General features: G+C 30.8%; 8 protein-coding genes across 11 annotated transcripts; 4 read left to right on the top strand and 4 right to left on the bottom strand.

The window, feature by feature from the left end:
* Positions 1-351: 351 nt before the first annotated feature.
* Positions 352-3,433, top strand: LOC114874876 (lysM and putative peptidoglycan-binding domain-containing protein 2). Its single transcript, XM_029184587.2, has 4 exons — positions 352-980; positions 1,070-1,216; positions 1,291-1,418; positions 1,512-3,433. The coding sequence occupies exons 1-4, from the start codon at positions 804-806 to the stop codon at positions 1,747-1,749; spliced, it is 690 nt and encodes a 229-aa protein (XP_029040420.1). The 5' UTR covers positions 352-803; the 3' UTR covers positions 1,750-3,433.
* A 154-nt stretch (positions 3,434-3,587) lies between these two features.
* Positions 3,588-4,327, bottom strand: LOC114874889 (E3 ubiquitin-protein ligase RNF180-like). Its single transcript, XM_029184604.2, has 2 exons — positions 3,891-4,327; positions 3,588-3,770 (listed from the first exon to the last, which is right to left on the bottom strand). Exons 1-2 carry the CDS (start codon positions 4,074-4,076, stop codon positions 3,612-3,614), a joined length of 345 nt encoding a protein of 114 aa, XP_029040437.1. The 5' UTR covers positions 4,077-4,327; the 3' UTR covers positions 3,588-3,611.
* A 477-nt stretch (positions 4,328-4,804) lies between these two features.
* On the top strand, positions 4,805-8,035 carry LOC114874906 (protein odr-4 homolog). The gene is made up of 8 exons (XM_029184634.2): positions 4,805-5,025; positions 5,232-5,411; positions 5,476-5,678; positions 5,745-5,916; positions 5,988-6,170; positions 6,332-6,545; positions 6,614-6,796; positions 7,389-8,035. The coding sequence occupies exons 1-8, from the start codon at positions 4,930-4,932 to the stop codon at positions 7,562-7,564; spliced, it is 1,407 nt and encodes a 468-aa protein (XP_029040467.2). The 5' UTR covers positions 4,805-4,929; the 3' UTR covers positions 7,565-8,035.
* A 612-nt stretch (positions 8,036-8,647) lies between these two features.
* Positions 8,648-14,017, bottom strand: LOC114874905 (palmitoyltransferase app). 4 transcript variants are annotated; one of them, XM_029184633.2, is made up of 11 exons: positions 13,552-14,016; positions 13,114-13,429; positions 12,872-13,032; positions 12,592-12,750; positions 12,380-12,517; positions 12,156-12,310; positions 11,977-12,094; positions 11,785-11,897; positions 11,603-11,705; positions 9,242-9,396; positions 9,063-9,165 (listed from the first exon to the last, which is right to left on the bottom strand). In XM_029184633.2, the coding sequence occupies exons 2-11, from the start codon at positions 13,260-13,262 to the stop codon at positions 9,160-9,162; spliced, it is 1,257 nt and encodes a 418-aa protein (XP_029040466.1). In that variant the 5' UTR covers positions 13,263-13,429; positions 13,552-14,016; the 3' UTR covers positions 9,063-9,159. The 4 variants fall into 4 exon arrangements, 2 of the variants coding, with proteins under 2 accessions (XP_029040465.1, XP_029040466.1); XM_029184632.2 differs by having other exon boundaries at positions 8,648-9,396; positions 13,552-14,015; XR_003789158.2 differs by lacking the exon at positions 9,063-9,165 and having other exon boundaries at positions 9,311-9,396; positions 10,103-11,705; positions 13,552-14,017.
* Positions 14,018-15,486: 1,469 nt separating this feature from the next.
* LOC114874902 (zinc finger protein 271) lies at positions 15,487-19,892 on the top strand. Its single transcript, XM_029184623.2, is given in 8 exon segments — positions 15,487-15,706; positions 16,574-16,815; positions 16,894-17,415; positions 18,381-18,485; positions 18,552-18,701; positions 18,770-19,048; positions 19,050-19,095; positions 19,098-19,892. Coding segments are annotated over 8 exon segments (1,413 nt in total). The 5' UTR covers positions 15,487-15,696; the 3' UTR covers positions 19,157-19,892.
* Positions 19,893-19,995: 103 nt separating this feature from the next.
* LOC114874903 (proliferating cell nuclear antigen) lies at positions 19,996-22,071 on the bottom strand. The gene is given in 7 exon segments (XM_046286321.1): positions 19,996-20,707; positions 21,120-21,179; positions 21,182-21,215; positions 21,217-21,263; positions 21,356-21,522; positions 21,712-21,868; positions 21,871-22,071. Coding segments are annotated over 7 exon segments (780 nt in total). The 5' UTR covers positions 21,932-22,071; the 3' UTR covers positions 19,996-20,453.
* Positions 22,072-22,624: 553 nt separating this feature from the next.
* On the bottom strand, positions 22,625-25,743 carry LOC114874900. Its single transcript, XM_046286323.1, is given in 24 exon segments — positions 22,625-22,836; positions 22,923-23,011; positions 23,014-23,033; positions 23,036-23,070; positions 23,072-23,223; positions 23,225-23,253; positions 23,256-23,278; positions 23,353-23,404; positions 23,407-23,611; positions 23,613-23,731; positions 23,734-23,762; positions 23,835-23,901; positions 23,904-24,261; positions 24,263-24,315; positions 24,318-24,336; positions 24,404-24,477; positions 24,480-24,611; positions 24,614-24,859; positions 24,862-24,903; positions 24,906-24,920; positions 24,923-24,970; positions 24,973-25,017; positions 25,020-25,071; positions 25,323-25,743. Coding segments are annotated over 24 exon segments (2,046 nt in total). The 5' UTR covers positions 25,407-25,743; the 3' UTR covers positions 22,625-22,778.
* A 331-nt stretch (positions 25,744-26,074) lies between these two features.
* Positions 26,075-27,621, top strand: LOC114874904 (eukaryotic translation initiation factor 4E-1A-like). The gene is given in 7 exon segments (XM_046286322.1): positions 26,075-26,119; positions 26,467-26,505; positions 26,507-26,646; positions 26,733-26,790; positions 26,793-26,984; positions 26,986-27,015; positions 27,017-27,621. Coding segments are annotated over 7 exon segments (531 nt in total). The 5' UTR covers positions 26,075-26,089; the 3' UTR covers positions 27,059-27,621.
* The last annotated feature ends 138 nt before the right edge of the window (positions 27,622-27,759 follow it).

The following is a 27,759-nucleotide window of genomic DNA, read 5'->3' as shown; positions in this document are numbered from 1 at the left end:
GGTGTGTGCACCTATACATACATGAATTATATCTAAAAGTTATTTAAATTTTAAACATACATTTCGTAAGTAAACTTACAAATGATGAAATTTGTAATATAAAGAAGTGCACATAAACAATATAAGCTACTCTATCTTTTGAATTAAACTAGTTATATAATAAAATAAGATATTAAAAAGAATAATACTTAATTTATATAATATTGTACATAAATATATGTAAAATTTCATATTTTATTTATGACATTGATATTGCTAATTTCTTTGAAATATAATTTTTAAGATATCAGTAAATTATATTTGTATATGTAACGCCCTTTGGATATCCAATCGAAATGCAGCAAACACTATCGCACTAAACATCTATAAATTGCTATCACGATGATCAGCTGAGTTGATATTCGTAGTGCAACTGTTATAAGATTACAAAAAATGTTCATTGTGACTAAAATTACAAAATTATAAAATATAATTGTTATAAAGAATAATAAATTACAGTAAATTGCATATTTTTAAATGATTTTAAATTTAATTACACTTAAAAAGTAATTACAGTTTGCTAATTAAACTGTAGTTCACACCCTATTAAGATTTCATGTTTTGGTAAAGTGTACGACTCTTTCTTTATGAAAGAAATAACATTACTTTGTCAATAAAATAATGATATGTGAGCGAAATTTGGTTAAATAGGTTATGTGATTATGTTGTTTGAAGTGTACCTACAATTTTTACGTATAAATATCAAAGCCATTTAATATGTTTATCACGCTTTATAAGCGTCAATATTAGTTTAATAATTAAGAATGGAACGAAATGGCGCGAGAGAAATGGAAGAACGAATATGCATAAGAGGTAGTGGGAAAGCTTTGAAGAAATATGGTAGTACAGCCAAGCATATTACACGAACTGAAAACCTAATAAAACACACTGTATCAGCAACTGATACCCTTCAAGGAATTGCTCTAAAATATGGAGTTACAGTAAGAATTCATTATTTTATTTTATTTTATATATTAATGATAATAAAGATAATAGGTGTTACAAGTTTGATATTTTACATTTTTTGTAGACTGAACAAATAAGAAGAGTTAATAGATTATGGGCTTCTGATAGTTTATTTCTAAGAGAACATTTACTTATTCCTGTTAGTCCAGAAAGCCCACTGTCATTACCAATGGACAATACTAATGAAATTGAACATAGCGGAGTTCAAAGTGTAACTATTGTTTAAAGTAACTAATTAATAAGTTGTTATTTAGTATTATTTCAATTTTAATAACCTTCTTTTAGGTGTCTAGTCCATCTTCGGTAACATCGTCTATAGATGATGATCATTCGATTAATGACTTTTTAGCTAAAATGGATAATTCTATAGCTAGTGTTAAAAGAGAAGTTAAACGTACTCAGGGGAATAGTGAGTAAGTTATTTACCACTAATTAAATAATTATATTTTGGGCTTTTTATTACCAACAGTCTAATTATATAAATTTATTGAAATATTACATTTTAGATTTTGCACAGATAATGATATTTATATACAGCAACATAGAGCATCCGCTAAATTACGTAATTCACTTCCTGTGACTTCAAGTACATATACAACACCGTCTACTTCAGAACCATTAAGATCGTCATCTTCTAGCGATATGCATAACTTTCCAACTGCTGTAGTTATGACTCAGGGTAGGAAAGTAAAGACATCGTTACAGAGACTTCAACAACAACAAGATGAAATATTCCAATTGTAGCAGCTAAATTTGATTAGACTGTAATATGTTACAAGTTAGCAGCATCATTAAAACATTTGAAAAAAAGGTATATTAATACTGAATAATGTACTGGAATCAGTAGAAGGCTATTTCATGTTTGAAATTTGTTGCTCCGGTGTTAATGTAAGTTACATTCATTGTTTTTCATAAACTTTATATTATATTTTCATTATATTCTAATTGAAAATATTTAGAGAGAACAATACTGACCATTTCTATTCTGTAGTCTCAGTACTATGAACAATGAATCAATTAGCTTTCATGTTGTCCATGCATATTTTTAAAATATTTCCAAACGTATGTCTTAGTAAACCATATGTGCCTTTGATCCAAATTAATTGTGTTCTCTTGTCTCTTTACTGTTACTTTTTAATTTAACATTTTGAGCTATCTATTTAATGTCCTTTTTGAATGATTTCTATGAATTAGAATTTTATTTTGAGTAACAAAATTTAATTACAATTTAATTTCTTTGATATTCTATTATACAACTCATTTTTCTAAATCATTATCTTGTCTTCCTAATAGAATATTCTCAATATTATTTCTTTATATAATTTATTTTATTTTTAAGCAGATCAAACGCCAAACTAGGCAAATAAATGCAGCTTTGATAACAAATTCTTAAATATGTTAATAAAAATGATCCATTTAAATATCTGAAATATTTAAAATAACTATAAGTTATAATAAAAAATAATATTAAATTTATTTATAATTAATGTCAGTGCTCAATTCTTAGTTTTATCTTTATAATAAATAATTTTGTGATTTGTAGCAACGATTTATATCGAAAAATTTAATGGAACAAAAAATGATTTATACATATTGCACAAATCATTTCAATATAAATTTATAATATTTATGAATACATTCGTGAAATTAATTTTGAAATATTTAAAGTAAAAGTTTTTGCTTCTACTAGCAATAAAATTTCCAAATCAGTTTACATTCATTGTGGAAAATATTCCATTTTTAAGAGATAGAAAATACTAAGTTAATTTAGTACACGTTACATGTAATTATTTTTAGAGTTATATAAATTTACTGTTGATACAGTTAATAAAGATTTTATGAAAGGAAAGATAGTACCTGTTAATATTGTCTACATTCAATATTTTGTTTATTAGTATATTAATAATGTTATTTGCTGATATTATATATGTATACAGTTTTAGTATTGTTATGTTGTTTACATTATGTTAAATTTAATAAAATTATATATTTTATGGAAAGTGTATTAAAAATTCAATTATGAGTTTAATGAACAAATAATAAATTTACTTTAAAATAATGTAAGATAATTATAGAAAGTATAAAGTTTGTATTAAACAATGTTACATGGTCTAACTTACATTTCTACATGTTATGAATTCATAACAATTAATTCAAATCAGTTTTAATGCTATGCATTAATGATTTATTGTAAATATATTAAAAGTAAGAAATATTTTGCGCATATTATATGATTTACTAATTGTAGTATAAAACAACAATTGTTGAGTATATAAAATGTACACAATCAATTTTTATATTGAGTGTGCACGCGTCTGTACATGTACATGCTCAATATTTAACTACTATGTATACATGTAAAATAAATATTACTTGCTGGTAAAGTAATTTACATTTAAATATGCAATAAAGAACATTATTGTCATTATTCTTTGTTTATTGTAGTAAGGCTTAATGTCTAATATGTTTACTTGTGTTTATGTACCTTGTTATATTACAAAAGTTTCTTTACAATTGTGAATTTATATATAACTTATTATATGTTTCACTTCTAGTTACTTCTAAAATACTTTGAACAATGGTTTTAGTTATATAACAAAACTGTTTTATTTAGTATCATATACAATATCTACTTTGCTGTTAATTATTCTAATAGGATGTGTTACAAATTTGTTGCAATCACATCTTAATACATTTATAAAATTGAATGAACCTATGCGATTATTACAGTGTGAACAATGAAGTCTACCTTTTGTCCAAGATTCCTGTAGATAATATATTATTTTATATGGATTTCTATTTCCATTAATGGAAATATTTATCATACTAAGTAATACTTGTAAGTAAAATAAATGCATTGTTAAGATAATTCACAAAAACTATACCTGATTTACAACTTGTTCAATCCATCCTGGCATTCTGTCTATTGATATGTATGAACAAGGTTCTGGATTATTTGTTATACACCCTACATCCATAAGACTTCTTTTTATTTCACCATGAGAAGTTAATAATTCTACTGATGCTTCATTGAAAAGGTCCTTTCTGCAATGTTTACACCTTACCTCCATTACCTATTTATGAAAAATTGTAAAAGAGAACACCTTTTAATATTCTTCTTATTTAGCTATTTTGATAAATATTAATGATTAATATAAATAACATTTATTTAAATAGAAATTATTGAATTTAGACTAATTATAGTATAATTAAAAGTACAAAATTGATGTAAGTTTGACGTTAAAATAAAGTTATAGAGGTTATAATGTCCGTCCCTCAGACCACCTCAGACTTGCTCAGATTACAGCAACTTTGTCGACCATTGCGCCATCTATTCAAAAACGGTGGAAACTACTCGGCAATTTGTCGACTGATATTCTGAAACTAGTATAGAGATTAAGTCGATAAGATGCTTGTCTCCACGAGCCAAACCACCGATGAGAATTCTTAATAATTAAAAAAAAATAAAATAAATTACTCAATAACTTACCAACTATAGTCGGTAATCTGAGTTTCGTGAAATTGGTCGGTAAATACTACTCAATAACTTACCAACTATAGTCGGTAATCTGAGTTTCGTGAAATTGGTCGGTAAATTGTCGAGTAGTTTCAATTAATTCATAATTAACGTGTTACTTCATCAAAGACTTCATAATAAACCCTTCATCTAGCATTAATGATATATTGAAGCAATCTGCTGTTACCGTCTACTTGCGTTAGAATGTTGCAGTGCAAAGTGTTTCATATTTTTATCCTAGGAAAAAGCAGATAGCGCTCGTTCTCGAGGCACAAATTCAAGACAACAAAGGCATATGTCCAGTCTTGTTGGATCTGCACTGGTCTGTCTTGATCTGTCTGTACAGATCTGTAGTTATTGTATACAGTTCTGATAGAATTGGGTGTTTATAAAAGTTATTTGTAATAATGGGGCGAACTGTATATGCCGAGGATCGTCTTCATACTTACCTAATATCTTTAGCAAAACCAGATGAATATACAATAGGATTAATTTTAGGACAGGTTCGAATTTTGTATGTTTCAATTTGATGTCAACTCACCTAACATATGTACCTGTTAACCAGTACAGTTTAACATTATTTCGTGTACACGATATTTTTAAGAAATGTTTACTAATTTGTTTACGAAATTATATATTTAGATATAAGTTTTAAGGAAATTCAGTTTTAAAGTTGATTTCTACCATTACATTGTAAGTAATATTACAGAGTGCTGGACAAAAGGATTATATTGTACACTTAGCAAAAACACCACCTCCACTGGGTAAAAATGTAGTTGAAGAAACATTAATTAGTCCTGCAACCAATGCTCATCAAGGATCCACTGATAGCTACATTAAATCAGTAAAAGATATACCTGAGAATTGGGTTGCAGATCATGCAAAACATGTATGTTAATGTAACATATATGCCACCTACAATTTTTATATTAATACTTTAATATTGTTTATAGGTCACAAGAATGCTACCTGGTGGGATGCAAGTTCTTGGTATATTTATTGTTGGTCCAGAAGATACCATAAATAATAATACTTACGTACAAAAATTTAGGTCTGTTCTGACAGCAATTCAGAAAAATTTGTCACAAAATAAATATCTCTGTGGAAATAGTAATGATGAGAATTTGATCTTATGCTTAAACAGCATTACACAAAAGTATGATGGATTGTAACATGTTTATAATAATTATTCTGTTTCTAATATAAAATTTAATATTTTCAGGTATACTTGTAAATCTGTAGAAACCAATAAGACTGGAATGTTAAAACCAACAGAATGGAAATTTCAAGCAAAACCAACCAAATGGCATCAACTTGAAGCTCTCATTGATTTTGATCGTTTATTTCTTATTGCAGCTGATACAGATCCACAGACTCTTAAGAACCAGCTACAAGTATTTACTGTTCAAAAGATATTAATACATTATTTTTATGAAAAACGAGTACATATAATTCAATTTTACAGGATATTTTAAAAGATGTATCAGACAGCATTGAATCTTCTCTTATTGTTATTGAAGGTGAAGTTAGAACACTGGAAGATACATTGGAAGTAATTAGTAAAAGCAAGAAAAATGATAAAGAATGTAAAAACAGTGAAAAAAATACTAATAATAAATTAATTCAAGTTGACTTATACATTCCATGCGTAAGTAGTTGTATTTACAAAAAATTAATGTTACAACTTTTTTTTAGTGTTATTTAGTAACTTTCTAAACATTAGTAGTAACACTATTTTTACCAAATGCATTAAAATTACATTATAACTCATTAAATAGATGTAACACAATTTATTTTGTGGATTATTAGCAAGAGAAAAATATTAACTCGGATATAAGGATAACACCGTGCAGTGCATCGATACGACTTGTGGGACAGTTAGTGAGTAGAACTTTTGTTCATCAAAAAGCAAATGTCGAAGAAGCTAGCACTGCGATAAAACAAGACATAATAAGATCACTAGCAAGTAGATTAGAAATGCATTGGGATAGTTTAATTGAAGAAGAAAATGGATCTCCAGAAGGTGCTTATCGCAATATATAAGTATAAAAAATCGATGATATATTTATCAATTTTCGTATCTTATTTCAGAAAATATAACGTTACACGAACCTCCAAGAAGGGTATTAATAGCGTTACCAGAAAGTAAAATAACATTATCGGATTACTTATTTCCTGGTGAAGGTCCTCAAGAAGCCCTCTTATCATTGCAAGAACTTCTTGATTTAGAGGTTCAAGAAAGTAATGTTCAAAAAGATATAGAGCTCCAAGCTGGTAAGTATTATACATGGTGTCCCGTAATTCCTCTAACTCCCGGAAATGGGGGGTTGCTGGGGTGATTCTGAACAACATTTTCCTTTACCAAAATGTCGTTTGAAGCTTCGTTTTTGAGTTATTAACGAAAAACACTGGCCAATCAGAGCGCGCGCTGAACCACGAGAGCGTCGGCTTTCGGCCGCGCTCGGTCGTGGTCGTGAACAAATGCATTGGCACAGCGTGGGTATCAAACGAAGCGTGCAATAAATTCGTTATTCATGAATAACGAATAATTCCGCATTGTTCTTAATTTAAGACGATGTAACATTTATCGCACGCTTCCCTTGATACCCACGCTATGCCAATGCGTTTGTTCACGACCACGACCGAGCGCGGCCGAAAGCCAACACTCTCGTGGTTCAGCGCGCGCTCTAATTGGCCAGTGTTTTTCTTTAATAACTCAAAAACAAAGCTTCAAACGACATTTTGGTAAAGGAAAATGTTGTTCAGAATCACCCCAGCAACCCCCCATTTCCGGGACATCCTGTACAGTTAATATAGTACGACTAATTATATATTTCGATCACTATATTATTAATTCATCAAATAGATCCTACAGAATTTTACTGTCAAAGTGAAACTGACATGAAACCAACAGATCTTGGTAAAGATTCGTCCGGATATTATAAAACTAAAATATATATCGCAGGTTTTAGTATTGCGATCTTAGTTGTGATTCTTTCTATCATAATACATAATTTTATTAATATAAAATCGGATCTATAAAAGATATGAGTTTATATTTTACTATAATACGGGAAGTATAGAAGAAGATTTATGGTAACAGAGGGTGAGTAACAATATTATTGTGATCAACGCATTGTTTGTAAATTATTATATAAAAGTATTAAATTATTGATATATATTATAAATGTTCTAAGCATGTTTTTAATCGCGAAAAGTAAAATCATATTAATTATTTTATTCCACTATTTTGTCATAATTAAATATTTTTGTAAATGAATACATGTAGCGTGTAAAACAAACGATCGAATAAAAATTTTCTTTATGTGAAAGGCTGTTTAGGTAGGTGCAATTTGTCGTAACACGTTAATATATTTTTAACTTTAGTATATTATTTTAATATAATAACATCTACACAATATATACACAATATATAGTATCATACACGCATATTATGTACAAAAAGGCTCTCAAAATCAATATAATGGCAAATCTTATAAGATAAAATGACAATTAGCAGTGTCGTTTCTTTTTTTTTACAATAATTATATAAATAATGTTTATCTTCCTGATTATATTAAATTAAATAATGACATGCAACGTTGATAGACGAGTTATCCGTAAACTAGGCAGTGGTACTTATATTTTTTAAATGCTTGGTACATTCCCTTAACAAATTTTTTAAATACTTGCAAACCTGTACTAAAAATTAAGAAAATTTCTGTATTTACAAAATTCTTTACACTGTACATAGCAAATAGAATAAAAGAATGTAATATTTTGCCAATGTGAAAAATTAAAATGAAGTAATACTATTCAATAATCGATAATAAAATCGAAGAATTTCTTTTACTTATAATTTTTCAATATTCCAAAATCATCGTTTTCATACGTTTTAAATGCATACAAATATTTTCTAATGATATCATTTGTGCATATGTGTAATTAAATTGATATTCAATCAGAGATATTCATGAAAACTTAAGTGCAAAATTGATTTCAGTTGGAAGTGAAGCTTGTTAGTTTAGCATATTTTGTTATAAGAATTAAAGAATTGGAGCATGTGTTAACAAAAGAGAAAAAATGTATAAATTCGTATTAGAACAATTAAGTAGTACAACTTCCTTAACCCACGTATCTTTTGTATAGTTATTTATAATATTAGGAGTATCATAGTACGGTAAATCACCACATTTTTATAATCTTTTGTTTATACATAACTATTACACTGCAAGTAGAGAATATTCTCATTTACTAACTTCATATAATGAAGAAAATTGATGCGAATGGCTGGAATGGAATTAACAATGATAAATGTATCCAGTAAATAGTGCAGATCAAAAGAAGTCGATAATCAAACTCTTGATTAATTTGGAATTAAAATGAAGTTATAAAAATTCACTACAAAACCAAACGAGAGCTATCAATATTGTAGACTTATATCATAAATTACATAATAAATATTTAGTTTTAAACAAAGTATAGAATTTAATCTGCACTATTTTGAATAAGCGTCAATAATTTTAAACGTTGATGAATCTAACTAGATAAAAAGTATAAGTTTAATAATTATACTGCTCCCATTTTTATAAGCCCTGCTTGGCTTCCTCTACCAACACTCGCCTCTTCCAACGAATCTAAGTCTAAAGCAGATTCTATCATGGTTGTATCTTGTAACAATCTAAGTCTAGATGCAGACAAAGGTGTTGTTACAGTTACCGAAGGTATAGAGGACGTATCCAACGTGGATGAAACCACGACACTCTGACGAGGAGGTAGCGGGGCAATTTCGTCGATATCAATTGGAGCTATATTAAGTGACGCTAGTGGTACTTCATTGGTAACAAGTTGGCTCACGCTGTTCGTGGTGCTACCTAAAAACAAATTTCTAACAATAATCAAATTATCTAAATGAATTTGATATTATATAAATTTCATGTACAGTGTACAAAAATTATTAGAACTTCAATAATAATTGGCATTAAACTTCAATGAAAAGCCGTTATAAACGCTCATTAGCAACAAAAACTATATTATGCAACTTATTACAAAAGTGCAGCATTGGCTGTGTATCTTTGTTGCATAAACAGATAAACTGAAACTACGCTACAATCAAATAAATATCCCAGGCATTGATGCGTCACATGAATACATTTTCCATGTGTACACGTGTTGAATTGAAATAATAAAAAAATATTGCATAGTGATTGTTGTACAACGTATGGCAATTTCTATACTAACATACAAATATATAAAATTATAAAAAATATATCCCTTTAAATTTATACATTAAATATGTGTGTATTTGTTTGTACATATACAAAAATATGTATATTTATATACATGTTGTATTTTCACAATCCCGGCGCCCATAATAATGATCCAGATAAATATAAACTAATAAATTAGTCACAATCCATAAACCCTTGAACTGATATAACATTCTAAAATTAGTGTCTTTAAAAGTGTAGAAAATACACGTCGAGTGTAAAGTGTTTATTGACAGCTATTATTAAATACCAATTCATTCATATTAAACATACACACAATAATGAATGGAATAAAACAAAATAAACTTACCAAACGGTATGCTCTGAGCCCTCGATAACAGGACGTAATTTTAAACAACAAAGAAATACAATTTATTCAATCATGTAGAAATATGACTAAACAATAAAGAATGTAAATTTATGCAACCTATTAATGGATCCGATCTATATCCAGATCAATTTCTTTACCATATTAAAGATTAGTATAATGACGTAATTTACTGAATTAATAAATATACCATGTTCTACTAATGCAGCTGTACTATAAAAGCAAATAACTATGTTCACATATTAGTATTAAAAATTGCAATGAAATTAATAGTTCAGTCCTTTTTTTCAGTCAAGATATATACCATAATAACAAGGATATTAACATCTCTCTTCTTCGTTTCTTAAGAAAAAATATCCATGAGCTCAGTACCAAATTGAACAGTCAAAAAATAAATAAATCTCTGCTGATAACAATCAAATTCAACTTGAATGTATCTCATTCATAAAGATTTGTATAAGATATAGCACGAGAAAACATGAACAACATGAACATGATAATAATAATTACCTTTTGTTAATGTTATTAATATATGTATATCAACTTACATATCATTATCTTTACTAATATGTATATACATACTAAAAAGTTTGTATATTGTAAGCTTCTAATAATGAACAATCGAAACATCAAAACTTATATTATTTTAATTTCAACACGCTAAAAGAATTTTTCCTAACAAATACGCTATGGCCGTTTATTTAAGTTTCGTTTCAATATATTATATTGTTATTTTAAAAAAATGCAATTATTATGAAAAATATTAAATATCATCGTTATCGCTCATTGAACTCATAATAAATCTACGATTTAAAAGATCTTCTTCAGTACTGTCGCTAGGACATAGAGAATTTTCCGCATAAGAGAAAGTATTGGTCAATGGCCCTGAACCAAATCTGTTAACTGCAAGTCCAATCGCATTTTGCCCAATAATTGGCATCCCCCCTGCCCCTAATATTCGTGACATTACAACAGTTGGCAAGAGATTCTTTGATATCGGATATTTTAAACCATGAACAGTGCATCTCAGGTTATTATACTTGAGAGTTTGTTGGGATTGAGAAATTCGTAATGGATCTTCCGAATAGCATTGGGGAAATTTTTGAAGGTCGGTGTAAATACTTTTATCGTCGATTTTATGACGTATCGGATCTTCGGAATATCTTTGCGGATACTTCTGAAGATCGATACCATATTTCTGATCGCCGACACACTGATCATACATTAAATTATTATCCGAACATCTGTTATACTCTTCCCTACACCTGTGAGGATATTTATGTAAATTCTCTTCACATCTACATGGATATTTTTGAAAATCTGGATTTCCCCTATCTGTATCATATTTTATATGTTTTACAGAATCCTGAAAACAATGCTGTAGGGGATATGTCGGAACGTATGTGTCATTTATATACTGTCGCGGGTACTTGGAAAGATCCTCAGGATAACGGATAGTATGCCTTAAAAGGCTTAACTCACCGTTTATCGATTCGATCTGCGGCGAATGTTGACCAGAAACGAGATTATTCATGGAACCCGTAAGATCTGGGCTAGGGTTTGCCTGAACAGTTGTCCCATTAGACTATGACAATAAAAGACAGTTTTATATAGGTAAACAATATGAACGATATAGATGAACAAATGTAAATCAATCTAAATACCTGTGGTTGTACAATTTTCACAGTACCGTATGTTTTATTATTAGTAATCACACTATCATCGCTAACCCTTTCTTGTTCTGCGCGATATTCAGGTGTTACTATACCCCTTCGATCTATAAAATGCGATATTTTAGCGTTAAATAGTATTAACATACACGGAAACAATAACAGAAAAATCAAATGATGAATTACCAATTAAGCTAGGTGGTGCCGGTCCACACAATACGTAGAAACAATTTCCACAAATATTTCCTTGACTATAAGGATTAAAACTTTCTTGTCCTCTTTTAATGGAAAACGATCCTTTAATCTATAAATGATAATTATGTTAAAACTGCCTCCAAAGTATATAGCAGATTTACAATACGTACATCTTCATTAGTTGTCTGATTACTGGTAGTTAAATATGTATGAAACCCAGCTAGACCAAGAATACTCCAAACAGAGAAAAAACATATAACTCCTACAACAACACTTCCAGGAGATATCCTCACTGCTTCTAGAAATGGTCTATCATCTCTCGTAACTACAATTAATTTGATATAAAATTAGAACTATTCTAAAATTGTCTTTCGCTTTCCTGATTAATACTTACGCATTATTAAATGTGTTACAGCACACGCAAATATAAAAACGCAAAGAAATGCCAAGGACACAATAAAAGCATAAAAATATCTGTAATTTCTTCTGCCTACACAATTTCCAACCCAAGGACAGTGATGGTCAAACCTCTCTGAAATAGTAATTACATGATGTTTCTGTATTTCCATCAAAATAATTTTTATAACAAATAACAAATATACATACCTACACAATTGTCGCATAAACTACAATGCGAAGCCCTTGGTGGTCTAAATATCTTACAAGTAAAACAATACTTTAATTTTACCGGCTGTCCTTTTACTAATATCTCTTTTGTTCTAGGCGGAGGTCTATACATTTTGGAATTGCCATTGTTTGGTACCTCTTTATTCAACATGAAAAAAAAAGATTTTTATTAATTTTAATACTAAATAAAATTAGTTACAATTGAAACGCTATGATAAATCATAAAATGATATATTAATTTCTTAATTTTCTTATGTACCAATTTGTTTTTCAATATAGGCAGCTTCATCAGGTGTTGCTCTTGGAATAACTCCAGGATCGCTAAAACTTGTTCTGAATAATGCGGACATTACAAAAACAAACAATAAACCACCAATAACTGGTATAGCAGGTGTTATATGAACTGCTAAGAATGGACAACTAGAAGAAAGGTAAATCCGTTAAAATTTGATTCATTTTACACGGATGTATGAAATTGTAATTAACAAACGATTATCTTACTCGAAAGCAAAAAATAATCCACTTGTTCCAGCAATAAGACACACAGTCACATAAAATACTCCAGTTTGGGGTGCCATCATCACCCTACCGTCACAACAGAATCGATTTCTACCTGGGAAAAGTTCCCATTTTCTTGTAACGTGTGGCATCTTGCAGAAGTAGACAGACTACTTTACGCGTTGTTCATATATACAAGTACATAATGCCCAATTTGCACCGCATAATTCATTAGGGCCATACAATGTTTATTTAATACTAATATCCAAAAGTTTGAACAATCATATTTCATCTTGGCTTATTGTTTTGCTTTATTGAACTGTAATACATATCATGGATAATTAAATTAACTTGAATGTTAACTTAAATCAATTAAAAATATTATTTGTAAATGCTTAAATCTTAGAAATTTTGCATTACACGAATAAAAAAATAACATACCGTGCATTCATAAATTACCTTCTACGTTCTGGAGAAGTAACAGAAAATTTATACACTTCTCGTCAACTTAACCTAATTGCTCCGTTCATTGAAAATACAATGAAATTCATATTTCGTTAAAACTTGCATTCTCATATAATCAAGCTGATTCGTTTACTATCTTTCGTATTCTAAAAACAGCCGTGAACTCACTTTCGATACATTATCGCCACTGTCTCCCAGAGACCACCGACTACGAAAACACTCACTGCAGGGTCATAGCTGAAGAAAATCCCAAGTAAAATTTCATTTGTAAAACTAGGTCACTTTGATGTGACATATAAACACTTGTGCACTCTCAATATAACCTTCAAATCTACAAAGTACATTATGATCTGAGAAGCCGTTGCATCGTTTTGGTCAATCGACCTTAGTTCGATGACAATAACGTATGTATGTGTTTACAGGGATTGTTGGCCGTTGTGTTTGCTTAAGATTATCTGTGCTTCCCTCTAACGGAGTATGCGGAAGCGCCACGTGATCCTATTGCCACGTGACCTAATACAAAACTAATTTCGATTTCAAGTATGAATACTTATTAAAAAATTGATAATAAAATGTTATTGGAACTTTATTCTATACTTTATCTAAACTTTATCTATATGATATCATTAGAAATCATATAAAACGCTGAAAACATTTTAGTTTTCCTGAGAAATAAATTATTAAACGCGTTTGACCATAATGTTATAAACTTTTAATAGAACCATATCGATAGAAAAATAACATTTGTACGAAGTATGATTATCTAGAAAAACGATTATAGTTCATTTTGAATAGACAGGATTGATTATTTAATAGCAAGAGGTCTATACAATAGTAGGAGGGTGTACAACTTATTGCTCCTGTTGCAAAATGGGTCGTCGACGCAATGCAGTACATCGTCACACGTATACATGCACACATCGAAAGGAAATCTTGAAAATCGAAGAATCCCACTATGAACGCCATCTTCGGGTAGAACCAGGAACAGAACGGCGGCGATCCTAAAATTTTACTGCACGCACACTCATCCACGATATTAACCTGATAATATCGCTTCCAGGATCTATAGATGTTATCGTTCTTCTTAATCCTCTTTATGCTAATAATTCGTACATCAAGAAAATGTATTGTTTGTTAAATTACGTAACACTGTATTTAAGCCTGTTTTATTTGAAAATTATCTTTCGATTATCTCTTTTAAAGAAAAATCTTTGGACTTTTATTTTTTGTTAAAAAAAAGTATTGATCAAGAAAGATATATTTTTAGGATTAGCAAATCATTCATTCGAAACCCTGCACGCAATCCGCATAATGATGCGTTCGATCGAATTTTAGCTTCGTTGAAGTATCGTAAAGCGATGCGCAAATTTTTCAAAATCAATTATAAAACGTGTCGCGAAGAGATAAAGAGAGATCTTGTACCGTGACGAGAACGGTTGATATATAAAATGCAAATGTAATGACGAAACAAAAGGTGAACGAAAACGGAAACGAAGGGGAGAGGAATATCAACAGGCGTGAAGTGAACGTCAGGGTGTCGTGGATGAAGGAAATCGAGGGACATCGTCGTCGGCGTCGGTAGCGGAAAGGATCGTGAAGGGTCACGTTTAGTCGCGTCTGTACGGCTTAAGGTAGTAGCTGGCGAGGTGATTTCAGGGTGGGAGATTGAACGAAGCATGGAACATGGAAGCTGGGTGTAGAGGGGTGAAGGGTCGGGTGCGGCGGGGTGCACGGGTATGAATCGTGGAGCGGGCGGATGGACGGACGGACGCAAACGCTGAAATCAGCTCGGGCGATCGATGCGATAAATGGATGCGTGCGATTGGTAGCCGGGAAAATCGATGATGAACAGGGGGGCACCCTACCTAGCCGCGAAAGCGAGCACGGCTGCACCGCCGGAGAGGATGGAGCAAAGACCGAAATATCGATTTTTAGGCCCCTACGCGGCGGTTCGATGCTCATATCTGCCCCGTGTCCCGTATCCGCGCGAAGCGCCTTTCAAAACACCAACGACGCGTGCGAGACACACTGTGTGTGGTGCCGCAAATCTCATCGAGGATTATCGTGGAAATTAAAATACGCGAGAAAGAAGCCGAGTGACGCGTAGCGAAGTTCTGGTCGATGTCGTCAGGTAACCACGTTGACAAGCGTAACGACGCGGTAAAACGCTTCCCAGCCAAGAGAGAAGAATTCTCTTTCTCTCGTTGACGTTCGTGCGACCAGCGGTAATATCGTGAAACTGTACGAAATAATCAATGATCCTCGGCTAAGGAAATGATCTAAGATCACTGTTCTCGTTTCTGCGTCAACAACCGTTTTCCTCCCGCCTCGACAGTTTTTTTCAATAACAAAAAACTATTGTGTACAATGTGTTTAATCATCGAACGAACGTCAACGGCTATTGAAACGAGGGTGTGAATGCATTACAGGGTAGTGAGGAGAGTGCGTAATTATTTCGTTGCAATTGTCCGATCAAATTGCATCGAAAATTGATCGAGAGGATTTTTCCTAGTGTTTTATAGAATATCGTGAAGAATGATGTTGAAAAAATAAATGTTCGGACGTCGCGTACTGACTTCGATCAAAGGGAAGAAAGATTATCGTGCATTTAAACAAACGTCGTCACAAGTGATCATTGTCAAACAATGATTCTTTGTTTACATATTGTATAAATTATTAATAAGTATATTGAGAACAATAATATATTTACACAAACATCGATATAACAACAACGATTGTTTTTTTGAAAATATCGAGAATATAATAAAAATTTCTACGTAACAATTGTTTTCTATTTTCGAATCATTATGAAACTCGTATCACTTGAAAAAGTCTTTTCGTTGATCGTACGATGCAACGAATTATGTACACACGAATGCAAATAAGATACGGTCGATGCAACAGGCTTAACAACTGCAACATTAAAACTTATATGGAAATATATGTATATTGTTGTCTAACGAGAATTAACGGATCATTGTTTCTATTGATAATATAGAAAAAATGGCCATCGCTGCTTCGGAGAATTATCAACTTAAGTGGCACAGCTATGGCGCGCATCTGCACAGCTCTGTCGCGACGTTACTTCATTCAGAATCCTTCGCAGATGTCTTGTTAGCAACATCCTGCGGCCGGCACGTGGCGGCTCATCGATTTGTCCTTGCCGCTTGCTCGTCGTACCTAAGTCATATTTTTCAAACATGCCATTTCGGGGCAAATACAAACGCTCCGATAATTGTCGTACGTATACCTAATCTAGATAAATTATTCAAACGTTCGGATAAATAAATAGATAAAAACATAATATGGATATTTCAGGTACTACCAACAGAAATTGGTTACCGAACGTTAAAAATTCTTATTCAATATATGTACAGCGGAGAGGCAACTGTGACGAATGATCAGCTAGAGGGTGTTCTAAAAGCGGGTGATATATTGCGTGTTCGCGGTTTATGGAGATCCAATACCGGAAGTAAAAAAGAGAATATACAGTCGAATAATCAGAAGGTTGATCGAGACAAACGGGAACAGCCACCTTTGACCGGTCAAATTCAAAAGATCAAACTAGTGCAACCGGCGACGGAGAAGATCGTCGAGAATGTACAACAAAGTACACCGGTACAAAACAACGTTCAACCTCAGAAACCTACCTCAGATAGAAAGAGTATCGAGAAGACCGAGGAGAAAATTAGCGAGCCAGAAACTAAAAAGGTGTTGGAAGAGAATAAGAACAATGAACAAAATAAGAATAAAGAGAATCTGGAGGCTAACGGGAAGAAAAGAAAAACCACCAACAGCGACGTGGAATCGAATAAATCTAAAAGCGAGGATGGTGAAAACGTAAGAGAAGTGTTTATCGGTAACGATATTTTATTAAAGGGTTACACCTAGTTGGGATCGTGAAAATGATCTTTTTTTTTGCCGTCCTGATGAATATTTACTGTGAAGTGAAATATACCATCGAAGAGTACATGTTTCAAAGTAGTTTCAAGATTTTTTTAAAAGTAAAATGTTAAATAATGAGGGAAATACAGTTCTTCTCGTAGAACGCCCTTTTCTTGAAGTCTATTAAGCTATCTGAGCCAAAAAAAACATATATGAAAATTTGTTGCTAATTATTTACAATTTTTTGCCGTAAAAAGTAATTTTTTTGCTCCAGCCATTAAAAAGTTACAAAGGGCTAGATATCTTAATATTAAGCCATCTAGCCATTGTAAAAAATAGCATATAGTAAAATAAAACAAAAAATCAATAACACATAAATTTTTTGCTATATTTTACATTGAAAAGTATTTTTTTTGCTCCAACTGTTACAAAGTTACAGAAGGTTGGATAACTTTTTAAATTATTTTTAATATATATCTTCTAAACCGCTTATTTGAAACCAAAACCAAAGAAGATTGAGTTAGTATATTGTATTGTTAAGGGCTTGAAAGGGTTGTGAAATTTTGATTTTCACCAAAATGACAACAATTTTACTGAAAGATTCGGTTTTTTAAGTGGTCAAATTTTTTCTTTGCGATAAAAAAAGAATTCAATCTTCTTTGGCTTTGATTTCAAATAAGCGGTTTGGTCACCGCAAGTGATCTCGAGAAAAGGGGCGTTCTACGAGCGTTCCCTCATCATCTAACATTTTACTTTTAAAAAAATCTTAAAACTACTTTAAAACATGTATTTTTCGATGGTATATTTCACTTCATAGTAAATATTTATTAGGACAGAAAAAAAAATTTTGAAAATTACCCGATCCCAACTAGGCGTAACCCCTTAAGTAGAACAAAATGCATCATTTTGTTCTGTTTCAGACTGAGTTAAATTTGGAGCTTCTGGTGAAAGACGAGCCAATATGGGAAGAAACTATCGACCCATCAGAATCACTGACGATAGACCACGAGATTGATATCAAACCGGTAATCGGTCGATAAATTGATTTAATAAAATAAAATGTATGCGATATTAATGATCGGCTTCCACAGGAAATCGTACACAGTGCAGACGAAGAAGAAGAATATACACCATTAACGTGCGATATGTGTAGTCAAACATTTAATCGACCATCAGATTGGGTGAGACATATTGAATTTACACACGCCGATATGACCGAAAATCGAAGAAAAAAGAGGAAGGTAAGAATGTAAAAACGTTATTTTAATATATGAAATATTAAATAATAACATATGATTTACAATAACAGGGTGATGTAGATGACGATAGCAAAGATTTTCCACCCTTAAAATGTGATCTCTGTGGTAATATGTATTCGACACCTCAAGAATGGGTTCGTCATATACAAACGGAACATACGGAAGAGCAATTAGCTTTAATGAATAACTCTGCACCTCCAAAGCCAAAAAGGGTTCACAGTCATCAAAAATTGTGTAACATTTGTCAAAAGGAATTTCCAAGCCATGCATCGATGGTGATTCACCAAAGAACGCATACAGGGGAAAAGCCTTTTCTTTGTTCCTATTGTAAAAAAAGGCTTTAACGTAAAAAGTAATTTACTAAGGCATCTAAGGACATGCATGACAAGTATGTACATCCTAGCTTATATGGGAGTAATGGTAACACTAATGCTTAAGTCCCTTTAATTTTCAGTTGTATATGTTCCTTTTTTTTTTCTTGTTGATATCTCATTTGCAAAGTAAACGTCACGGAACATCTTATACTTTTAGAATTATGTTTACAGACTGAAGGAGTAGTATATGCATCGATAATCTTGCATAAACATGTCAAATTGGTCCAAACAATTAGACACTACCGATGTTCGTGGCATCTTCTTTGAAAATGAGCAGGTATTAAGTGCTTAATACGTTTCATTAAATTCGAATGAATAATTTCAATATTCTCTATTTGTATTAAATTGTGTATTTATATGTATCGGTATGAATACGTATTCATCATTTTATTATGTGGATAAATAATTGTTTTATTTTCAAAATGCGATAAATATTTTGTTAAACACAAAAGCAATATCAGGGCTTTAAACCAAAGAGGCTGATCACTATTGCCAAAGTGTATTGTTTCGTTGCGACTTTGATTCGTTCTTTATAAACATAGAACAGAATACAAAAAAAAAGTATTTATTTAATTAAAATATTGATTTAAGCGTGTAAGAATAAGAAATGACGATATACAGGTCTTCGCATATGTGCGTGTAAAATAATTCATAGGATAAATCAACATCTATTGATTAATATTTAATTACTTAGTAACTATACGAGATCCAAATTATGTAAGATTAACTGTATACTTCTAGGCTATTCCATCCAAGGTAGCCCTCTTATTCCCTCAGCTCGTAAGCTAATTATGTATTTTTATATTAAACTAGCTTATACACAAAGTATAAGATATAAGATAATTAAAATAAGTAAAAAATTTGAACTTCAATTAGGCTAGGACGTAAGAAATAACACATAATTCAAAATTTATCAAATGTTTTGGAAATATATTGAGTTCTTCTTACATATAAAAGATGCAATATTATCAAAACATTGTCACAGTTTAAACGATAACAATATAAATCTTACAAAAATGACACTACATTAACATGTTAATCATGAACGTGTCACTCTACTATGAATCTTAGTGTCAATTCTACGTTGCGCTAATACTGTGACGAGCCAAATGACTTTTAAATGTAAAATTTAAATATATTACCTTCAAAGTATTTTTAATTATTCTTAATCATTCCTTAACGAGTATTAAAATATACTTCTTTTTAGCTAAGCAATATTATCACTCTATTTTGAATATTTTATAAATATTTCCTTCTTAGTAATGTGGTAGTTACCAAAATTCAATTGTATTCCATCAAATTAGCTGTTGCTATGATACGTGATGTTGCACTTTACAAATCAAAAGAATTCCTCAGAATTTTAATTTTCTTCATCATCATCAATTTTCGGAGCTAGGTAATATCGTATATGTCCAATATCTCCAATTTTATATTCGCATACTAAAGGTACATCATTAGACATTGATAACTGTACTTGTGCACAAAGAGGTCCAGCCTTTATAAAACAATTAAGATAACGGCATGAAAAAGTTAACTTTACTGGTTCTTGCATATTAACAACTACTGCATGTTCTTCATTATCTGCATCTGCTGTTTGTGCTAATTTAATAGTAGCTGAAAAAAAAATTTTAATGGATATAACTACAATTTATAATAATGTTAATTGTACAGATTTATTTTTACATTTTGCAATACACACTTTTCATAATTGACTTGTAATTTAATGAGTTCTACTATATAGAGGTACATTTCCTTTAATACAAAACAATAAACAAACATGTGTACAGATACAGGTGTGACCTCTTTTTTTATAATAACAAGGTCAAAATAAGTAAATACTTTCTAGGACATTATTTAACTTCAATCAGTTGCTATATAACTATCGTGTTTGAAAGAATCCTACTAGCAAGATGTTACAGAGTCATATCAACTATTATACTTCCAATGTGAGTACATACATATTATTTAAAATAGTAACATATAAATTATCTTACTTTTATTCATTTGATCAAAGAAATTTACATACCTTGGCCATAATCTCCAGCAGCACTGAATTTTATACCCTCTTTAGAACATGCAAATGCTATGATTCTCCAAATTGACTTAAATCTCTACAAATGCGGGGAAAACTCTTGAGATGGCATTTTTACAACACAAGAATACGAAGTTTTCCTATAATCATAAACAAATTGGATATAATTTAATTGCAAGAAACTTGGTCGCAAATGAATTTCATTCTATAACAATGAATCAAGAATCTTACAGGAATACCAAGATGTTCCTGGTCCATATTTATAAGTTTCATCTCATATTCTGCAAGTTTTTCTTTATTCGGTGATTCAAATATAAATACAATGTTTTCTGGATTATCCAATGCTCGTAAAGTAACTGTATCTTCTGAGCCAGCGCATCGTAGAATTTTAGACATACTGTAAAAGGTTTACACGTTAACGTGTGGTATTTAAAATTCATATAATTTTATTCTTCGATAACTCTATGATTTAAACAGGAGAAAATATAGAACTATAGAAGTATTTTCCTCACACATATACAACTTTGTTTTGCCATTTAAAAAATACATAACCTGTGTAAAACTTATATTGAAATTACAATCTTACCATGCAATGCTCATTCCCATCGATAAATTTCTATCACACCTATATTTATCAAATCCGTCACTTCTGAGATTAAGGGAAACTAAAGAAACATGAGCATTGTCCATAGCTTGAACCTGAATTCCAGAATCAGAACATTCGAGGGTAGCTTCTGTTAAAGATCTTTTATTGCATCTAACACCTTCTTCAAGATCGCACTCTGTACCAAACGAGCTTCGAACATTTTTTCAGATTATTTTTCTCAATTTCCAAACTATACAAAACTGACTAATGCAACAAGCACCGGTACTTAAAAGAGTTATAAGACCAGTAGGTATACCCGCGCTTTATTACCGCCGAAACGCCAAGAGTAATGGCGTTCGTATTTACCGGAAATGTATGTATTTAATTTTAAATCGAACTACTTGTACATACATGATGTATGTAACGAAGTTTTGTAAGTTTGTTCATCCTATTTAACTATAATCAAACGCTTTATTTCATATAAATTGAAATCTTTATTTTACATAAAAACAATGTTGCAATGTATTATATGTTTGCAGTATCTATCAAAATTTTGGAAAATTTTTCTTTGGAAACACGCATCGTTGACTGTATGGATTATAAACTTAAATTATTAGGAAGATCAGGGACCAATATTTTTTTAAGTAAATATAGTTTTAGTTTAATATTCGAACGTATACTTTAGTGTTAGAAACTGTTAAAAAAGAGTTCAAATTTTTATGAAGGAAATTTTTGAAATTTATATTATATTAATCCACTAATAACAAATAAATGAATGAATATATAAAATAGATTTTTAACTAAAAATACAAAAAATAAGTTTAATTGTATGTTCAATTTTGTACACAAAAAATTGTGTGAGCATATTTAAGCGTAAAAATTTATAAAATAAAAATCATATAAGTACAAAATATTTAAATACAACTCGATTACTGAATTATGTTAAATAAATGCAGTCTCACTCGGTAACATTGTAAACTAGAAATATTACACATTATGCATGATATTAAATATTCAAAAAATCAAACACTGATCAATACAAAAGAAATACAGGCTCGTGAATTGTATTAAAATCCAATATCACCGGCCATATTCTCCAGTTCACTGAAACATTTGGTCAAGATGCTGTAACAAAAATAATTACAATTAGTACTATATAAAAAATGACTGATGGTTTTAATAATTAGATAATTGTTAAGTAAATTGTATTAATCGGAAGGTTCTTATCTTTCGCGATTTCTTTGTGTTTTTCATTAAACAGACTTCCATTCTCATCTATGTCTTCTGTATCGTTTTCTTCTCATAATCATCTTCGTTATCATATCATTATCATCCGAATCGTCTTCTTCTTCATCATCAGTCGTCATCATCGTCGTCATCATCATCGTTTACATCATCATCTATTCATCATCGGATCTAATGTTACCACGACATATCCATTTCTTCGTAATCTTCCGGTTCCTCTTTGATTTCCGTAAGCATTATTGTTTCCGCAACCTGTTCTCTATTGGTATGAACAAGGTGGAGGAGCTTCAGATGCGAAGGTATCTGAGGCAATTGGTCCGGTCTAAAAAGTATCAATTAAAAATCATTGTTTGTTATTATTTTACATAATTTTGTTAATGACCAGCATTTATGTACTATTACCATGGTTGTTGTTGTTGTTGCTGTGCTGATTTGGCTGATGCTATGAGGTTGGCGTAGAAGATGAAGTGGATTGCGAAATCTGTTTTTTTGATCTGATTCTGAGATGATGCTTTATTCTGGCTACTTTACTAGAATTATCTTGTAATCTATTTTCTACATCAGCTTCTGATTTTGTTCTATTTTATCAACATGATTAACTTTTAATTCTTTTTTTTACTTGTGAGTTATTCGTTCGTTCTTCTTTAACTTTTTTTAACATTAGGCTTAGGTTCTCCAGGAAGACAAGTATTGCCTCGCTGTCTTCTAAATCTAACAATAATACTTCTGGTATCCCACATTAAATCATGCGCTTGCTTATAAGCAGATATAGATCATCGACACTGTTATATCTTATGAAAGCATATCTAAAAGTGAAAGCAATACATTCCAGTGATGTATACCAATTAACATACCATATTCTATAAATAAAATTTTACCGCGTATTTCTCATCTTCTGCGCATAGCCGACATCTACACGGGCAGCTGTTGGGAATTTACTTTTTACTCATTAACATTTACAGATTCTGGCAAATTTCCTATATATAATGTATAAGGATCTATTTCTTCAGGCATTGGATTATCTTCATCTCTTAGAGATTTTCTTTCAACTTTTAAATGGCCTACTCCAAAAGGTATCTTTTCCAACTCTTTTATAGCATCGTCGATATTAACACTTTCTGCCATTTGTATAAAACAGTATCTAGGACCACTGGGACTTTGAAAATGTATATTCTGTATACCAGGATGAAATTCTCTAACAATATCTTTATTTAAATCAGGATCTGGAAATTTTATTATTAAACTTTGAGCCTTTACTGTTTTATTATATTCATTTTCGATTTTTAAAGCTCTTTCTGCATCTTCTCCGATTCCATGGTCGACTAGGATAACTTTGGGACATAGGTTTCCTTTGTTTATCTTTTTAACTACAACTTCTTCCTGAAATAAATAGTAAGGCATAAGATGTGATTAAGTAACAAACGAAATTGTTCTTATCCGATCTTACCAATACAATTTTAACATCCTGATCTGATGTTTCTTCTCCGTGTCTATTTGTTAAAATCCCCGGAGGTATAGGAGAAGAGGATGATTAGGAAGAGGAACAGGCATATGACTCATAATAGCATCGCCTGCAGATGTGGTGTAATTGTTTCTTTGCCATTCCAAACCAAGAGTATTACTCAATGTGGCACCAAAATATGCTGCTTGATCAACTGACCCTGAGATTGTCCAAATCGTGCAAGCGGTCTATTTTTACGATGAAAGTTACTTCTTTGAACATATATATTGCTTCTATTATGAGTAAATCTTTCGCGTCGCATGTAATTACCTCTCAGAGGCAGGTCTCTTTGAAATGTATTTGTTGTTATGTCACGTGGATGCGGAGGTGGTAAAGGTGATGTTTGAGGTGTTATCCAATGCCATGGTGTAGGAGGATGTGTCCATGCTTGAATAGGTGTAACTGAGAAGGCACTGGTCCAAATACATGGGGAGGTGGTGGAACTCGGTAGAAGGTGGAGGCATGGAGGTAATGGTGGTTGTCCTGGCAAAGGTTGCGTGACAGTCGAAGAAGTGAAGATGATGAGGTAAAAACAGGATAGGAACCTTCATATCCAAATTGATGCATTCTTGCTTAACAAACGATCGTTTTGTTTCTCCATTTTCATCTGTTATCTGAAATATGAAAAATCATGAATTAAAAATTAGATGTATCAAAATTTAACTTTGCTAAACAATATAATTTAGTATCATTAATTTAATATTGTAAACATTGCCAAAATTGTTTCTACTGTAATAAGTACATATATGTAAATATTCTAAACAATTACTGTCAACTAACCTTCCTTAAAAATACCATAATGGAATAAATGTAAATTTATTACTATTACTGTAAAATTATAAGAAATAGAGAAATAGGTCTTTACCGAACGTTTCATAATGTAGATAAAAGCGTTGATAATGCTTAGAGAAAAACTCACGTTCCCTAACTTGTAATGTAAATACATCATACATATAAGACTACGACGATGGCCCCACTGTCAAACTACTGTGCATACAAGGATACCAACCCTTATTTTTCACTTTTTATAAGCGACATATGTAATAGTAAATAATCAGCTTCGCACAATGAAAATGCATAATTTTTTAAGGATATATTTGCGATACAATTTAATAAGCTATTATGAAATAAACATTATAAATAAAATTAAATCAGTGGGACTAGGACTTCCAGACCCAATAAGGGAGTACTAGTAGAAGTACTAATGTAATATTATTTATTTTTGCGGTAGTTATAAGTATAGCCTTCTCATTTCAGCTTTACGCAATTTTAATCATATTTTTGTATTTTAATATAACAAAACTAAAATAACAAAAGATAGTTTAAAATATTTTCACAAAACAATTGAAAGAACATAACAAATATTGAAATGAAACAAAAGCAATAAGTGTTTTAATAATGAATAAATATGTATGTTAAAAACATTTCTTCAATACTGAAATAATTGCTATTCATAACTATTAAGTATAGTTATTATAAGTATTTGTTACTTTATTTATTACGATATCCTCTCGATGCGCCGGTGCAATTTCATATTTCTATCTTAGGGAAGAATAATTTGATGTATAATTTTACCGATAGATGCCCTGCTGTTAGTTCAGGGAGCGAAAGTGTTCGTATAGTGTGTGTGACATGGCTACGAATAATACAGAAGAAATTGAGGTATATTCTCTAAAAACTAGTATAATATTATAAATATTGTGAAAATAATCTGATAATTCTTTCAAATACGGTTATAATTTAAATATTAGAGAAAAATTTTTATGATTTCGTTTGAAACATCATCATCGTTGTAGCATTCCGTGATTTCTCCCATCTGTTCCCATGCTTGGTAAAAGCTATCTAAGCTTAAAAAGACTTATTATATTTCTTCAATAAAATAATTAAATATATTCTGCGTTCGTATAATATTTGTTAGGTATCATTTATACAAATCAAAGGAATATGAAATTTGTTAACGTCTTTATGCATGCAATACGCACAGGTTAAAGAAGTTAAATTATTTGCAGGAAGTAGAGAGGAAGGAACAGGAGGTAGTAAATTTCGACTGAATTTCCACCAGAGGTTTTAATTAAACATCCACTCCAACATACATGGACACTTTGGTACTATGAACCAGATAGAACCAAGTCATGGGAAGAAAGTCAAAGAAAAATTACAAGTTTTGATACAGCTGAAGATTTCTGGAGGTTAAATGTATAAATTCTTTTTTTATAATTTAATAATACTTTATTGGAAGGAATTATTGATAATTGCAATTTATGTTTCATGACAGCTTATATAATCATATAAAGCCTGCATCAGAATTACGACAAGGATGTGACTATAGCATGTTTTTAAACAAGGGATCAGACCTATGTGGGAAGACGATGCTAATAAATGTGGTGGAAGATGGCTTATAAACTTAGATAAGAAACAAAGAAGTATAGATTTGGATCACTATTGGTTAGAAACACTTTTATGTCTGATCGGTGAAGCATTTAATGGATATTCTGATGATATTTGTGGAGCTGTTGTGAATGTGAGGCCCAAAAGGAGATAAAATTGGCGTATGGACTTACAAATGCTAATAATGAAGATAGTGTTATGGAATTGGTGTAAATTATAATATTTATATATATATTTGCATTCAAAATGGTTGTTGATGTGACATTTTCATTATTTAATTAACTTTTTTTTATAGGCGTAAACTGAGAGAAAGATTTAAAAATTGCATCAAAAGTTATGATAGTATATCAAATACATAAAGATGTTATGGTTAAAGCAGGAAGTCCAAACAACAATGCATATACTCTCTAAATGCTATTTTAAGTCACTCTTAATTAAATTGATCAAGTACCATTAAACATACATTAATAAATAGGATATTATATAAAATTTGGAATACTACATCAAAATTAAGTGAAGATATAACAGAACTTTTTGAAAGATCACATTTTCATTGTAGTTAATATTTTTCTTAATGAAATCATTAAAAAACTGAATAATGTATGAAAACAAATTTATACTACAACGGTTTTTAAAATTTATATTAATGTAATAATAAATAATTTAAAATTAGAGTATAAAAGGTACGCACAGGCTGCTGTATTTATAACAAGATAAATCAAGTATACAAATAATTACTGATGTAAAAAATTTCCATTAAACTGCTTTCCCTATAATATTTCTCTCATGTTACTGTGTAAACAATAAAGACTGCACTACTAAATTTCTCTAAAGAAGAAACTATAAAACTAGGTTGCCATGATTAAATCAATAAAATATTGAAAAATACAGCAACCTAATTCACTTTAAGATAG

This window comes from Osmia bicornis, chromosome 6, assembly GCF_907164935.1.
Source record: "Osmia bicornis bicornis chromosome 6, iOsmBic2.1, whole genome shotgun sequence".
In the NCBI taxonomy this organism is placed as follows: Eukaryota; Metazoa; Arthropoda; class Insecta; order Hymenoptera; family Megachilidae; genus Osmia; species Osmia bicornis.
This window is presented reverse-complemented; position numbering and strand designations above follow the sequence as displayed.